This window comes from Ipomoea triloba, chromosome 5 (genome assembly GCF_003576645.1).
Source record: "Ipomoea triloba cultivar NCNSP0323 chromosome 5, ASM357664v1".
Taxonomy (NCBI): Eukaryota; Viridiplantae; Streptophyta; class Magnoliopsida; order Solanales; family Convolvulaceae; genus Ipomoea; species Ipomoea triloba.
This window is the reverse complement of record NC_044920.1, coordinates 4722397-4739592: the sequence shown is the minus strand read 5'-3', so window position 1 is coordinate 4739592 and position 17196 is coordinate 4722397. Positions and strand designations below refer to the sequence as shown.

The following is a 17196-nucleotide window of genomic DNA, read 5'->3' as shown; positions in this document are numbered from 1 at the left end:
TTAGTACAACCCGGCCACAAAGGTAATTTTGAATCCTTCAATAATTCATCCAACTCGTTTGACCGATCGGTGAACTCCTCTCCAACATCGCGAAACATTTCATCCAATTGATCTTCAGACTCATCATCTTCATTTGCTTCGTTGTCAACATACATGTTAGATGTTGTAGCCACATTGCTTTCACCATGTCATATCCATTTTGTATAAGTTGGATTAATCACATAACATATTAGATCATCATATATGTCTTTCTCACATAACCTTTTCTGATTACAACACTACTTACAAGGACAAAGGAACCTTTCATTACTACCCGGAAGGTTATTATTCTTCGCAAAGTTAATAAATTTTTAACTCCATCTTCGTAGTCCTGACTAATTCGAGAAGCATTCATCCAACTTTTATCCATCACAAGCCAATCTAAAATAATATTAATCCTAATTAAACTTAAGTTAACACTAATTCAACAAATTCTATAATAATCACAAACATAAATAATTTAAACATAGACCATAGTATGACTAATCACTGAATGTAGAATATAAAGCCAAAGCATAAATAAACATAGACCACGGTGTGACTAATCACCGGATGCAGAATATAAAGCCAAAGCATAAATAAACATAGACCACGGTGTGGCTAATCACCAGATGCAGAATATAAAGTCAAAGCAGAAATAAACATAGACCACGGTGTGGCTAATCACCAGATGCAGAATATAAAGCCAGAGCATAAATAAACATAGACCACGGTGTGGCTAATCACCGGATGCAAAATATAAAGCCAAAGCATAAATAAAAATAGAAAAAAAAACTTACCTCACCACAGAGTTCTCCACTTCAGTAAACAAATCCCGAATCTAACTAACCACCTATAAGTTTTATTTGTAAATTAATATAGTAAATTGATATTATTTCATAACAATACTATTTTAAACAATAAAATACTAAAATACTAAACAATAGTAAATTGATATTATTTCATAACAATAAAATACTAAAATATCATAAATTCAACAATAATATTTAAAATAAATACACATTCAATTATATTAACTTATAATGCTTAAATATCTCAATAATTCCTAAAACTTAAACTACATTAACATTAATTTCTAAAATTAAAATAAATTAAAATTAATTCAAAATATAATAAAATAAGTTTTAAAATACCCAATAGTTCTTAAAATTCGAAATATAATAACAATAATTTCTACAATACACAATAATTTTTAAAAATTCGAAATTATTAATTTATAAGGGCTAAAATACATAATAATTCCTAAAATTCGAAAAATATTATAAATAATTCCTAAAATACACAATTATTTCTAAATATTTGAAATTATTAATTTATAAGGCCTAAAATACCCAATAGTTCTTAAAAGTCGAAATATAATAACAATAATTCCTAAAATACACAATAATTTCTAAAACTTTGAAATTATTAATTTAGAAGGGTTAAAATACATAATAATTCCTAAAATATATAATATATTATAAATAATTCCTAAAATACACAATAATTTCTTAAAATTTGAAATTATTAATTTAAAATGCTTAAAATACATAATAATCCCTAAAATACATAATAATTGAGTCATTTCCATTTTTGGTCCTACTGTTATTGGAGCATTGCCAATTTTAGTCCACTTCATTAATTTTTGCCACATTGTGACTAGTCTTATTTAATCCTTACCACTTTTAGTCCACCGTTAAAATTTTCGTCAAATTGCCGTCCAAAACAGGGGTCTTTTTGGTCTTTTCATTCTTTAGTCATCTCCTTAACCCTTTGCAGCGGTTTTCCTTACACATTTTCATCCATTGAAGAGGTCCGGCGAAAGCCATGTGAGCCACATTACAAAGCCATGGCTTTCGCCGGACCTCTTTATTGGATGAAAATCTGTAAGGAAAACCACTACAAAGGGTAAAGGAGATGATCAAAGTATGAAAAGATCAAAATACCCCTGTTTTGAATGGTTATTTGACGAAAAATTTAACGATGGATTAAAAGTGGCAATGACTAAATAAGATGGGCCGCAATGTGACAAAAATTAATGAAGTGGACTAAAATTGGCAATGCCCTAATAATAGTAGGACCAAAAATGGAAATAACTCCATAATAATTTCTTAAAATTCGTAATATATTAACAAATAATTCGAAATTTGAAATATATTAAAAAATTAATTTTTACCGACGGTTGGCGGCGGTGGGAGGGCGGCGTGCGGTGTCGCGATGGGGTGGCGGTGCGGTGTCGCGGAGGGTGGCGTGCGGTGGCGAACCCGTGCAGTGGCTGACCGGGAGGTGGCTGTGCGGGCGGTGTCGCGGTGGTGGTGCGGCGGCAATGGCGCCGTCCGGGTGGCGTTTGTATGGCGTTGCAAGAAGAAGAGTATGGCGGGGGGCTTGGCTGTGTAAGACGAAAAAGAAGAAGATCGAAGAATGCCCGTTATGCAACCAGATCTGAAATTATGTTAAGTGTCCTGTACGTACTCACGGTTTATTAATAAGCTATGGCGTCGTGCAAAATGGCGATGTATTGGCATTAAAAAAATAATAATAACTATACGACGTCAATTCTCTTATGAACCAGCGTCGTATATAACATTTTAAAAAATTTTTTTTTTCAGAAGAACCGACGTCGTATGGTATATTTGTTAAAAAATAAAAAAAATATATAAGAGAATCGACATCGTATAGTATTTATTTTTTAAAAAATATTTTTAAATTATATACGATGTCGATTCGCTATTGAACCGACGTCGTATGTTTTTCGTATTTTTTTTAAAATTATTTAACGTTGGTTGTTTATGAAAATCGACGTCGTATCCCTTTTTAAAAAAACTATAAATATAAATAATTTGTTGACGTCGATTTTTTGAAAAACCGACGTTATTTAGGCGATGTTAAATGTGTTTTCTATAGTAGTGAATCTCTCAAAACAATCGGTGACGATCATTATAGAAAGGGTGGAATAGAGAAAATGCTTATCATTCATTCATTTTCAGTCCTTCATAAAATGCATCCCACTGCCCCTCGGTGTCCCTTAGCATAGGAAGAAGTAGATGATAATTTCACAACGAAAGTTCATAGGCCGCCACTATTATCAACCTAACCAAGGATGAAAGTTTAGGCGATTGCCAAGTCCAATGTGGCCTGGGGCACCACTCTTTCCAGCAATTAGAGAGATAAAGCAAGAGATTGCAGAGCAAAAAACAGTTGTGTGTAAAGATAGTATAGCTCCGAGGAAACGATCACATCTCCGTTATATCTAGAAAGTGGCTTAATGCCTCCGTCAGTAATGCTGAGCATTGCAATGACACAAAGACCAAGCCATGTAATGTATGCCTTTACGGGCCTACTTATTCAAGGCATAATAAAAAGTAGGTTCACCAACTGTATTGAATAATAATAGAAATATTTGATTTTATTTCCTAGTCATGGTGTCGTAGAAGGTTTAATAAAACTGGAAAAAAAAACATCTATATGATGTAGACCAAGCAATAATAACAAAAGAATATTGATGACTATAATAATCAACCAAGGATGGCAATAAATCATTTTTCGCAAGAGAGTTTTGGCCTTCTAGGCCATGTGTAGAAGAAATTATTTGTGATATGATTTGAAAAAAATGGTTAATAGAGATTGCTCAACAATTAAGGCCATAAAGAGGTCATTTGGTTCCAACATTGAAATTAGAATTGTAATTGAAATTAAATATTTGATAATTATAATGAATTTAAGTATAAGAAGTCTCTTTATTTGGTAGTAAACAAAAATTTAAATCAAAATTTTTTGAACAACAATTAAAAAGTCGTTCTTGAATTCAAAGTTTCTATAACCACTTATTCAACACGGTAATAGTCCACCGTAAATCACTCAAAGTTTCATAATATGTTTAAGTTTGGACCTTTAATTTCTTCCATTCAAAATTTTTTGAATGAGAATTAAAGTCACTCTCAATTAATAAAAATTTCCATAACCACTTCTTTAATACTGTAATAGTTCACAATAAATGAACTAAAGTTCCATGATATATGTAAGTGTGGTTCCATTTAAAATTATGATGTTACAATAAATTTCAAATATTTAGAACTAAATTACCTAAATTTATTATTAAACATTCATATGCAACAATATAATAATTAAACAAAATTCAAATTGAGTGCAAATTTGAAATTTTAAATTTCCCTCACATTTCACATTGATTCGATGGTAGAGTAAAGGAATGACCAAATTAGGTTAAAAAAATAGTTAAAAGACTTATTTAAGTCTAATAAAGAGGGTATAGTATTTGGTATGAACATTGAAATCGAAATTGTGATTCAAATTTAATATTTGTTAATTGTAATGGATTTAAGTATAAGAAATCTCGTAGTGAACAAAAATTAGAATCTATACTTTTTGAGTTTTTGAACAAGAATTAAAAGGTCATTCTCAAATTCAAAGTTTTTATAACCACTTATTCAACACAGTAATAGTCCACAGTAAATCACTCAAAGTTCCGTGATATATGAGAATTAAAGTCACTCTCAAATTAATAAAAATTTTCATAACCACTTCTTCAACACTCTAATAGTCCACAATAAATTACCTAAACTTCCATGATATATGTTAGTGTGGTTCCATTTAACAATTTTTGAACGATAATTAAAAAGTCACTCTCAAGTTCAATGTTTCTATAACCACTTCTTCAACATACTAATAGTGTGAAATAAATGACCCAACGTTACGCAATATATGCAAGTATGTATATTTCTTGTTTTTCTTATCCAAGTATCACTCTCTCAAGTTCAATGTTTCTATGACGTATCCCTTCTTAAAAATAGCAATAGTCGGCAATAAATGATCTATACTTCCGGAATATAATACATGATACAGAGTGATATATTATTAGAAAAATGCTTTCTTCCCCTCCTAAATTTCACTTATAATATTTTCCCTCATAACGTGACATTCACTCATTAGGTGTAATGAATTGATTGATCTTATCACTAACTCAAAATAAAAAGTTAGTTACCAATTAGATACAACCACATTATGAGGGATGAATTGGAGAATTTAAATAAAAAAAAAAGTTAGTAAATAATTAGATGTACTAATCAGCCACATCATGAGGGATGAATTGAAGAGAAAAAATATTAAAGATCTCTAACATTACTTTATTTATTATTTTATTTTATTTTCGATATTCAAATTAAAAACTTTTTTCAACGGCAATTAAAAAGTAACTTGCAAGTTCAGCGTTTGTATCGCCCTCACGAGTACCATGTTCCTATAATCCTATAACATATTACTTATAATACCCCACCCTCACAAGTACCATGTTCCTATAATCCTATAGCATATTACATATCCCTCCTTTATAATATTTATTATTTCATTCTCGAGATTTGAATTAAAAACTAAAAATTTTGAATGGAAGGAAGATCCTTCATTCTTTTGAATTTTTTTGAGGAAGTTTAATTTGGAGAAATATTCAAACAATTTTATAATACAAAAATTAGCGGTCGTCACCCCATCCCCCCAACCCTCCACTTCTTCGGTTCTTCCGCTCTGCGAATTCCTTCATAAATACCACTCCTCCCATCTACTTCCAACCTCGCACCATCATAATCACACAAACTCTGTATCTATATTTATATGCGCAGATATAGTCTAAACTCAAACTGAAGTACAGAGTGTGTGAGTGAGTGAAGGGTTTTGCTAATGGAGAATAAGAATCAGGCTTCCTCTTTCTCTAGCTTCGGCGATTACCTCCGGGCACTCTCCGATACCCCGCGCCGCCTTGCGCTCCGGGCGGGCTCTGTCTCCACTTCGATAGAGGAGACGAGCCACGTTCGCGCTCAGTCAGGGGGGGATATGAAGAGGAGTCTCCGGTGGTACGACTTGGTCGGGTTCGGCCTCGGCGGGATGGTCGGCGCCGGCATCTTCGTGACCGCCGGTCACGCCAGCCATGACTGTGCCGGCCCTGCCGTTGTCCTGTCCTTCGCCATTGCCGGTCTCTGTGCTCTCCTCTCGGCGTTCTGCTACACCGAGTTCGCCGTCGAGATGCCTGTCGCCGGCGGCGCTTTCAGCTACATCCGCACTACATTCGGTCCTTACTGAAAACCTAATTAAATCAATGAATGAATCGGTTAGTTTTGGAATTAAACCTAACTCGATCACATCGCCTTTGCAGGGGAATTTCTGGCATTCATAACCGGAGCTAACCTAATCATCGATTACGTCCTCTCCAACGCCGCCGTGGCGAGGAGTTTCACAGGCTACTTATGCACAACCGTCGGCCTACCGCACGTAACGAAGCTGAGAATCACCATCTCCGCCCTGCCAAAAGGCTTCAACGAGATCGATTTCGTAGCAGTGGCGGTTGTCTTAGCCCTAACCGTAGTCATCTGCTACAGGTTTAATTTTCCACAACCACAACCACATTCCACTCATTACTCCGTTTTTTCCGCGATTCAACCGTTACATTATATCTCTAATCATTTTTTCAGTACGCGAGGAAGTTCCGTGTTGAACATGGTGCTAACGGTGCTGCACATCCTGTTTATCGTGTTCGTGATAGCGATGGGGTTCTGGAAGGGAGATTCGAAGAACCTAACTCATCCGGCGGATCCGGAGGTCGCGGGCGGGTTCTCGCCGTTCGGCGCGTCCGGAGTTTTCAGCGGCGCCGCCATGGTGTACCTGAGCTACATCGGATACGACGCCGTGTCGACAATGGCGGAGGAGGTTAGGAATCCGGTTAAGGATATCCCTATCGGCGTCTCGGGCTCAGTTATCCTCGTGACCATCCTTTATTGTCTGATGGCCGCTTCTCTCTCCATGCTCCTCCCCTATGATAGGGTAATCAACTTTTTTTTTTTTTTTTTTACTTACCAGAATCCTCTAAAATGCTTTAGTTACAAAAGATAAGATCTCAATTGAAATTACCATTTTACCCTTCGCTTCTTATTTTTTACGCCCAACACTAATTTTCTTTTTTAAAACATCACCTATTTTTTAAAAACACATAATTTTTTTACATTGTATGTAATTGAGACTAGTTCAAAGAATTAAAGTTTCACAATCAAAATTCGATTATATGACCGTCTATTTGAAATAGTAACAGAGATGTTATTACACTAAATAATAATAATAATAATAATAATAATAATTGACAACACCACCTATTAATAAACAAATAAAATAATACTTATTTATAAAAATTGTAATTTTTGTTGTTTGGGTGAAGAAGGATATTCTTAGTCACTCATTTAAAAGTGTATGTACTATTCAAAAATATGCATTGCGAAAATTTTGTTGTTAAACAAGTCTAGATTGTTGCTTAATTAAAAAAAGCATGTTCTTTATAATTTAACCGTTCTACTATATGGATTTTCACTCACTTTTACTTCTTAATACTATAAGAGATTATAAATCATTTTTATTTTATAGATTTTAAGAATAATGTCAACATTAAAATTTTACAGAGTAAATGAGTAAAATTTGTGAAGCGTAATTATATGTTTTATGATTTGATTCTATCTTTAAATCTAGGTAGCCAACGGTGACTTTTGACTTATTAGATTTCTTTAAAGTAGATGTCATATCATGAGATTACAAAGTTTTTTACGGCGAGACCCTATAATAAATGCCAGGTAGGTATATGTTGTTGTTAGATTATAATTAGTGTTTATAATAAATATTTTAGTACCTAGTATGATGTGTGTAGATGTGATTGATTTAGATGTTTTGTGCATATTCTAAAGTGTATACTAACTACTGTGTGTGTATGGGTCAGATTGATCCGGATGCACCGTTCAATGGGGCGTTCAGCGAGGGGTCGGGAGGGTGGAGATGGGTGTCCAACGTCATAGGGGCGGGAGCCAGCTTCGGGATACTCACATCAATGTTGGTGGCGATGCTGGGGCAGGCTCGGTACATGTGTGTGATCGGACGGTCAGGCGTGGTCCCCAAGTGGTTCGCCAAGGTCCATCCTAGGACGTCCACGCCCGTCAACGCTTCCGTCTTCCTCGGTATGTGCTCCGTAAACATCTTTTTTTACTAAGTTTTGGTTGTAAAGAAAGAATTGGGGGAAGAATTATAATTTCTATAAAAAAAAAATAAGGTGAGAAATCAAATTTTCTACGGGAATAGGAATAAAATAGTGGGATTAAAAGTCAAGAAGTGAATAAATATTAAAAAATAGTGGAATTAAAAGTCAAGAAGTGAATAAAGATTAAAATGCCTTTGTATAATAATAATGATGATAATAATGAAAGGGCAAAACAGTAATTTGCTATGAAATTCCAATTTCATACCGGAATAGAATGGTAGGAAACTGAAAGAGAAGAAATGAATAAAGACTAAAATGTCTTTATATAATAATAATAATAATGATAATAATAATAAAAGGGTAAAATAGTAATTTATGGGAATTACACCATAAGAATGATGGAATTGGAATTCCCTCCAACCAAATAATGAAATATAAATTCTATAAAATTTAGTAGGAATAGAATTGCAATCCCATCCTACAAAACACCCCATTAAATCTTGAATAGGGGCATAGGGCTTAGAATATAAGGAGTAATAATAATAATAATAATAATGTTGTCTTCATACGCCTTGTATTGTTTAAATGAAGTGATGTGCTTGTTTCTTGGTTATGAATGAACCTTTGCAGTTTGCAGTTTGTGTCATTTGGGTGGGGTCCACACTGAACCGTTTTGGTTTGGGTTGTAGCTTTGCTTTGCACTCACTCATTTTACCCTTCTAGGAATGCCCATAAATCTTGTGTTTTCATTATCATACATCATCTTATTACCCCTTTTCTTCCCGTTAAATATGCAAAAAAAAATCATAAATCATGAGAAATTTTATTTTCAGTAATGGGATCCGAGGGGAGCATCTTGTGTTTTCATTATCATACATCATCTTATTACCCCTTTTCAAGCCATGAATTCCGGTTTGAATTTCATCTTTAACCGTCAAATATACAAAAAAAAAATCATAAATCATGAGAAATTTCATTTTCACTAATAGGATCCGAGGGGAGCATTTAATAAAAAATTGAAAACGATATTTGCATTCTCGTCTATTCCATCCCACCTTTGACGTCACGGGGTCAATAGGGAGTGGAGGGGCAAAGAGGGTGTAACATCACTTATAAATGCAAAGGTGATGACTGTTAGATACTGAGATATTGCATTTTCTTGATTTCAATAGGATTTGTAGACTCTTGTGGACAAAACCTTAGAATTATGCATGTCAAGTCAATGTACAACTTTTTAACAATGACATGGGATAAAAATGATGGTAGAACATTTGACCTTGGTGATGTTTTTTCTTTCGGTTTCTTTTAGGGGTAGTGTAGGGGCCACCCTATGTTTTTTGTACAGATTTGACGAATAAAGACTTACTCTAGGGGTTGAAATTCCTTTGGGGGGGTCAAATGAGATTTTACTACAATTCTACAGGGGACCTTTGGATAAGGTTGTCCATTTCCAAGTTCAGGTCAATATGTATAGTTGCAAACACAAGTGGGCTATCACAAACAGATAGCTGTAGATGTAACGTGGATTTAAAGGTATAAACATGTGAAAAAGACTATGGGGGCAATCTGATTCCCAGCTTAAATGCATAAACCATCATACTTTTTTGAGAACCCACTTTTGTTCTGATCTAATCCTAAAACTTGTCTAAAAAAATATAAATTCAAGATTTTTTTATTGTGCCAATATTATTGGCGTTAGTGCTGATAGTATCCGGTACAACCAAAGAATAGTATCTGTCTTGTTAATCTATGTATATATCTCTATGACTTAAGGGCCTCTCACCGTTCATGCCCTGTAGATTGGTGAAGAAGGTAAATCGTGAGATGTGACTCAACTAGTCAACTGGTTTATAGGCCTCTAAATGGTCTGCATTTGTTGATAGTAGTTAGTCCTGTATAGTTTCCTTTTTAGGCAAAAGGCGGAATCTGTAACTTTCCAATTGAGGATCTAGTTAAAACCTTTGGTAAGGCCAATCATCAAACGCGTAATGAATTATGCGGGTATCTTTGCTACCCACATTGATGGTGATAATTGTAAAGAGTTACAGTAGTAAAGCATTTTTAGGTAAAGAAATTAAAGGTAGATAGTGATACCTCATGGGCATGAACTGATTCTGGCACATTATCCTCTTTTGTTGGTGTTGTGAAGTTAGAGAAGCAGTCTAGAATTCTTATTCCTAATTAATATTATATAACAGTTAGTGGAAATGGAATAATGATAAAATGGAACTTATGACTTAATGGCTTTTTGACAATGATCTTGAATCAATCTTTGATCAGCTCTTTGAAAGATTCCTTTAAAAGATGTGGTGATCAACACCAGATTGGACATCAACTCTTGCATGCTTTATTGGACTTAAAGTAGTGATTGAAGTGACTCTAAATGAGTAATGAGATTCATGCTAAATTCATTTGCCTCTGTTGGACTATAATTTTTTTTTTATCTTTCCAGGGATCTTCACTGCAGCCATTGCGCTTTTCACCGATTTACAAATCCTCTTGAACCTGGTAACAATTGGCACGCTCTTTGTGTTCTACATGGTCGCAAACGCGGTGATCTACAAGCGCTATGTCACCGTGGGAACAACCAATCCGTGGCCGACCCTGTCTTACCTCTTCTGCTTCACCCTCACCTCGGTCTTGTTCACGCTGCTGTGGCACTGCGCCCCGCCAGGCAAGGCGAAGGCCTTGGTGCTGGGCGCTTGCACTCTCATCGCCATCGCCATTCTCCAGCTATTCAAGTATATGGTCCCCCAGGCGAAGAAACCCGAGCTGTGGGGTGTCCCGTTGATGCCATGGATTCCATCCGTTTCCATCTTCCTCAATATATTCCTGTTGGGTTCCCTCGACCGGCCATCCTATATCCGGTTCGGATTCTTTTCAGGGCTTGCAGTGATTGTGTATGTGCTATACAGTGTCCATGCTAGCTTTGATGCTGGGGAACAAAACACTCTTGGTCAAGAGAATATTGAGATGGTGAAGGAATATAATATTAATGTACCCCGGGACCATTCTCTCAAAGTATAAATGTATGTGTAATGGTTCATATATTTTAACCTTTTTATTCTTTTGCTTCTTGCATAGAATAGAGAAGTCCAGTGGGATAGGCTGCAATTTAATTTTGCAGCACTTGGCAACTTGTATAGTTTGATTCCCAGTATTATTGGACTTTTGTTCAATATCCCCAAAATGCTAATTTGAAGTCAACTATTGTTTTTAGCTAGTTTCTTTCATACATTTAATTGTTGTACCAAAATGTTGAAACCCACACCCAAGCTCACTCACGTCTCGACCCGACAAAATGTTTGAAAAGATGTAAATTATTGTAACTCAGCTGAACATAGAGGATAGACCATAGACCTTTGCTTATTGCGCACACATTTCAGAGTTATGAGTTTAGCTGCTCTTGTTCCTGTTGTTTGACCGGAGTGGGACCTGCTGCGAGCCCTCGGCGATTGAGAGGACTTGCGAGGTTCCTGTTATTTGACCGGAGTGGGACCTGCTGCGAGCCCTCGGCGATTGAGAGGACTTGCGAGCCCTTCTGCGATTGAGATTGTAGGTAAGCTTACTCCGGGTGGAGGGAGCTTACCGGCTATTCTTTATAACACTTTAGCAGTATTATTATTGAGTTCTTTAATCCGTGACTAAAGATTTCTTATTAATAGACCGAAGGGAATTGTAGCTAAACTTGCCCCGCAATTCTTGAAGGGAATTGAGTAAGGGGCAACCCACTCTTAACATTCCCCCGAGCTTTGTATTGACCTTACGGACTTTACCTACTTTATATTGACTTTGAATACCGATGTCAAGTATGCTTACTTTAACACATAGCTTAATGTCGATTTTAAACCCTATTGCTAGTGAGATTCGATCCCGGATCATTATTATCAAATTTCACTCTTATAACCAATTGAGTTGTTCATGCAGACTCTTTCATACATTTAATGGGATTGAGAACGTGATGTTAAATTATTTAAAAGGAATTGTAATTTACTATTAAGATACTGGTCAACTATTAATACTATTTTTTGTGGTCATATGAGATCAATCAAAGTTGAGTGATCAAATCATAAACCTTTATTTGCGTGGATCTCCATATTGTCATAGTGGACGTCAAAATTTGATTTGATTTCTTTTCATGTTGTATTTGCTCATAATAATCCGATTTGGGAATTGTTAGACTAGATTTGTTTTTTATTTTTAAAAGATTTTATAGAGTAGTATAAACGTTAAAAAAGAAAGTGCATTAATAACCCTGGACTCAAATATAAAGTATTTTGAGAATGATTAATACTACTTTCATATTATTTCATGTGTCAATGATATTTGACTTAGATTAGTTATAATTCAACTTTTATAGTAAATTATGTGCTTTATTATTCCCTACAAAATATTGTTTTTATTTATTTATTTATTTAATTTTTTTGTATTGTATTGGGAAAGGAATATGTAGGGATGGGTGGGGAGATTAGGAATAGGACCAATCTAGTATTAGATATAGCGCACCTCATGTACATACAGAAAAAGTAAGTTATAATTTTTATCTGTTTCAATTTATTCTACTAAAAATACACTTACCCTTTTCTTTTGTAAAAAAGTTCAAATAGATTATTGAACTTTAAAGTGCAATTAATCATCTGAACTTTTTTAAAATACGGTTAAACATTCAAACTTGTCTTCTCCAGGATAAGGCGACCAGTTTAGTCACATTCTCTAGTGAAGAAGATAATCAGCTGCAGTCGTCGGAATTTTATTTTTTTAATTTGAATGGTTGAAAAAAATTTTAGTTGCCGGAATTATCGTCAGAATTGTCACCGGAACTTTAATGACCTGTTATTCCCGGTGAACAACCGCACCAAAATGACAAGTTTGAATATTTAATTGTACTTTTTAAAAAATTTAGTGGCCTAATTGCACTTTCGAACAAAGTTTAAGGATTTATTTGATCATTTTTTTTTCTTTGAAATATTGTAATATTTGTATTGTAAAAAGAATATGTGGGTGTTTGGTGGGGTGGGGGAGGTAAGGCAAACTAGTAGCAGATACAGCAAGAGTCATGTACAACCTATAAATTTTAAAAAGAAAGTACAAAAAAAAAAACTATCTTTCGGCATAAAGACAAGATAAAAATGAGGGACAGGATGGGGCATTATATTTATGTATGTTCCTTGCACTTTGATTTCACCCCCCCACTTGAACTACCCTTTTTGTCTATTGTCTTTTGTCTATTGTCTAAGTCAATTGGACCCTTTTTGGAATCATTAGATCTGGATTGTGGATGTACCTTTCACCACTTACTTGTCACTTCATTTCATTTCATTTCATTTCTCTACCTCTTCCATCCTTGGCTTTACAATCTTTTTCTATGTCCATTTGCATTTTGCATGCCCCACTTTCCATCTCACCCACAACTATTGTATTTTTCTATTTTTCATATATATATCTACAATCGTAATAAGAACCAATAATGTTAGGATTCTAACGGAAAGAAAAAAATGTTTGTGTAATTATGTACTTAAACGAATGGTTCATATTATTTTGATTTTAGTAATCGTTTATGATTTTCCTTCTTTACCTTCTATTATATTATTTTCTTCCCTTAAATAACCCACATTCTGTTAACTTTTAACTTTAGTAACGGAATATTACGTTAAACTTTTAACTTACTCATTAATTTCTATAAGAAAGGTCTTATGTTCGAATCTCATCCCAATCAAAGTTTGTATAATTGTTAAACTTATACTAAGAATATGTTAGAGTATATTATTGAAAATTAAGTACTCATTCTATTACTCTTATAGTCTTATTAAATTAAATAAATTAGTAGCTACAACAAACAATAATACATATGCATTTCTTTAATTTAGAGATATAATTTAATTAGTTGTATTGTCTTTATTTTCTACAATAAAAATTATTCATTATAAAAAAAAATTAAAAAGTGATATAATTTCATTAGTTATATAGTCTTTATTTTCTTCAATAAAAATTAATTATCAAAAAATTTTTAAAAAAGGATATAATTTCATTAGTTATATTGTCTTTATTTTGTACAATGTAAAAATTAATTTAATTAATTATATTCACTACATTAGTCATTGTTTTCTTTTTACACTATCTTGTAATTAAATATTATGTATCAATGTAATAATACAAAATAATGTTATATATTTATTTATCAAGTATTCTATTAATAACATTTTTTTTTTTAAAACCAATCATACTAACTACTTAGAGAATATTTGTTGACAAAGAAGAAATTCAAATAGCCCAATAAATTGAAACGAGAAACTATACCGTAATATTTTTTGCACTACATCACAGTTGTTCAATTGAAAGGTAAATCGTATTTCTTTGTTAATATGATTTAAAATGTATAAATTTTTATTAACAAAAGTAGTATTTATATATTTATACGTACTATCATTTTTAGATTAAGTATTTTGACTATCATTTTTACAAAATTGCAAACATTTATTTTAGTGACAATTATAATCAATCTCTCATATATTATCTTGCATTCATATACATTGAATTACCGATTTAAATAAACAAATTCAACATTCAATTACATATGCATGAACATCTCCTATATAATCTTGTATTGAAATATTTTGAAATACTTATTTAAAAATAAATATTGGGCATTATCCTATTCGCGCAACGCGCGTAAAAAACCTTGTGTGTGTGTGTGTGTGTGTGTATATATATATCACTTCTCGTTGTTCAATTCTGGTCAATATAGAGGTTACTGTCAGGGTTTGAGTATTAAGTTTATTGAGACCTTATGAAAATTGGTAACACTTGTGTGAGATCGTCTCATGTGTCTCAATCCGTGAGACGGGTCCAATCTTTGGCCTCATTAATCAAAGATTTGACCCGCCTCACGGATTGAGACCAGTAAGACGATCTCACATAAGTTTTTGCGTATGATAATTTCTATCAAAATTAATTGCACACATAGAGGAGCGAGGGCATGAGTTTTAGGGGAGAGAAGGGAGGAAAAAAAACATTTGCAATATTATTGTTTTTTGTGGGTCCAATGATTTTTCTTTTTAAATTTTAAGAAGCTTAAACTATCATCTTTTTTTATAGTGATTTTTTCCCTCCCATTTTCTCACTCCCCCTCCTTCCTAGGTGGTGAAAAAACTTGAAAAAGATCTCCTACGAATGGAGATGCTCTTATATACAAAGTTTAAAAATATTCAACGAAAAACAAATATAAGTACATATTGGATGGTTAGGAGCATTACCCCTTGGCTCACAATTTATTGATATGAGGATATGAACCCTAGAGGGGGCTTGGATGTGTTTTTTTGGGGTATCCTTCGTTGTTCCGTGGTTATCGATGCATGGACTTAAACACTAAATGGGTTTTCATCTGTAGCATGTGCATTTTGACGAGGGTGTTTTTCCTTTTGCTCACTCTTTTGTCGTGTAGGATTCTTCTGCTTCTTCTCTGCAAGTGTTGTTGATGAGCACAAATGATGAGTGTAAAAAGGGTGTAATGTCGTTCCGCTGAGGATTGGTGTTATGGCACGAAACTGTGTGAATTACCAAGCACTAGAGTATATGAATTTATAGAATCCAAGTAACAAAGACTTAATGATGTGGAATAAAAGAAAGCAATTGACTAAGGTGAAAACTATATGATAAAGGTATGAGCCAGATTAGGGGGATTGTAATCTTGATGTTCCAACCAACTCAGGATTAGGGAAAGAATAATTAACCAAGGGATTTATGGGCAATGCACTGAAGAATTCAAGTCAGCTACTTTCGTAATCAATAACAAGAATTAGGCTACAATTGCCCCACTGTCGTGATGCATCAATTATAACCTTAAACACCTAAGCATTGTAAGCCCCCAAAATTACCTCTACTTTCATAGCAGGAAAATTAGGTTGAAATTGGTAAGGCTCGAGGTCTCCATCCAACTTTCGTTGTAATGAATCCCTCTCCTAGACTAGCAATTAATTGTGGCCATCAATCAATAACAAGTAGAAAGAAATCCCTAAATCAACATAAACCCTAGGCAAAAGATTCAATCCCTTTATGCAATAATCATAAACCGAACATCAAGATTAACCATGAACCCCTAATCCAGACCCATAAACGAATTACTCCCGCATGATGGGAGTAAACACAGCAAAGCAAGAATAAATAACCATAAACATCATAAGAAATAAAAGGGAAGAAAAACTTAACTGATAAAGAACAATTCCAACTTCAATCCAAGATTCCAAACTTGAAATAAAATAATCTAATATAAAAACTAGTCTAAACTATGCTGGGGAAGTATAAACTAAAAGCTAGGGTTCTGAACTCTGTAAGGGAACCTCCTTTAATTGTAGAGAATAGGTCAAATATATAGGAGGTAGATGGGCCTTGGCCCATTAGGCAACTTCCAATTCTTTTCCAACTTGTATTCTTCCTTGTAATTCCCTTTTCTTCCAGAACTTGTCCAAAATGCTCCAATATTCTTCTTTTGTTGTTCCTTGTAGATAAATCAACACTTGGGCAATATAACACATAAACAATTCCCAATTTCACTAGGATACAGAAAATAACCTTCAAAACAACTAGAATAAGGGGTGAATAATTGTACAAAATAGCATATATCAGTTGTCATGGGGTGTGGCTAGTTTCTCTCGTACTAGTTTTCCTTCCGCAAGTTCCTCACCTATTGTAGTTGTCATTGACACTATGCTTATCGAGAGTATACTTGTAGCACTGGAGTTACGACAGTCTGGTCCGGTCTCTAGGCGAGCAGAACATACTCATCCTATGGTGTTTCAGCACATGACTCTGTCTTAGGTCACGCCGGCCGCGCTGGTGGCTCAAGCCACGCCTCCGGACCGTACGTGTTTTTCCTAGGCTGCAGTTTATCCAGAATGGCGTGAGGCGATGGACCTTGAGTTCAATGTGTTGTTGCAAAACAACACATGGCGACTAGTTCCAACATGGACTGGTATGAATATAGTTGGCTGCAAGTGGGTTTTTCAAGTTTCACGGATGGCTAATGGTTCGGTTAAACGGTATAAGGCTCGTTTAGTAGCTAAAGGCTTTAATCAGGTAGCTAGCCAAGATGTTTTCAAAACTTTCAGTCTAGTGGTTAAGCCTATGACTGTGAGATTGTTTCTTTCACTTGCTTATTCTCGTAA

General features: G+C 34.3%; 1 protein-coding gene across 1 annotated transcript; it reads left to right on the top strand.

Annotated features, from left to right (window-relative positions):
- The first annotated feature begins 5543 nt into the window (after window positions 1-5543).
- On the top strand, window positions 5544-11258 carry LOC116019251 (cationic amino acid transporter 6, chloroplastic). Its single transcript, XM_031259400.1, has 5 exons — window positions 5544-6094; window positions 6179-6401; window positions 6495-6843; window positions 7781-8015; window positions 10488-11258. Exons 1-5 carry the CDS (start codon window positions 5707-5709, stop codon window positions 11060-11062), a joined length of 1770 nt encoding a protein of 589 aa, XP_031115260.1. The 5' UTR covers window positions 5544-5706; the 3' UTR covers window positions 11063-11258.
- Window positions 11259-17196: the final 5938 nt, after the last annotated feature.

Bases quoted from the DNA above. Each gene is read 5' to 3' on its own strand.
- LOC116019251 (XM_031259400.1), top strand. From the start codon at position 5,707: ATGGAGAATAAGAATCAGGCTTCCTCTTTCTCTAGCTTCGGCGATTAC. The intron at 6,095-6,178 runs GTCCTTACTGAA...TCGCCTTTGCAG, and splicing joins CTACATCCGCACTACATTCG to GGGAATTTCTGGCATTCATA. The intron at 8,016-10,487 runs GTATGTGCTCCG...TTATCTTTCCAG, and splicing joins CAACGCTTCCGTCTTCCTCG to GGATCTTCACTGCAGCCATT.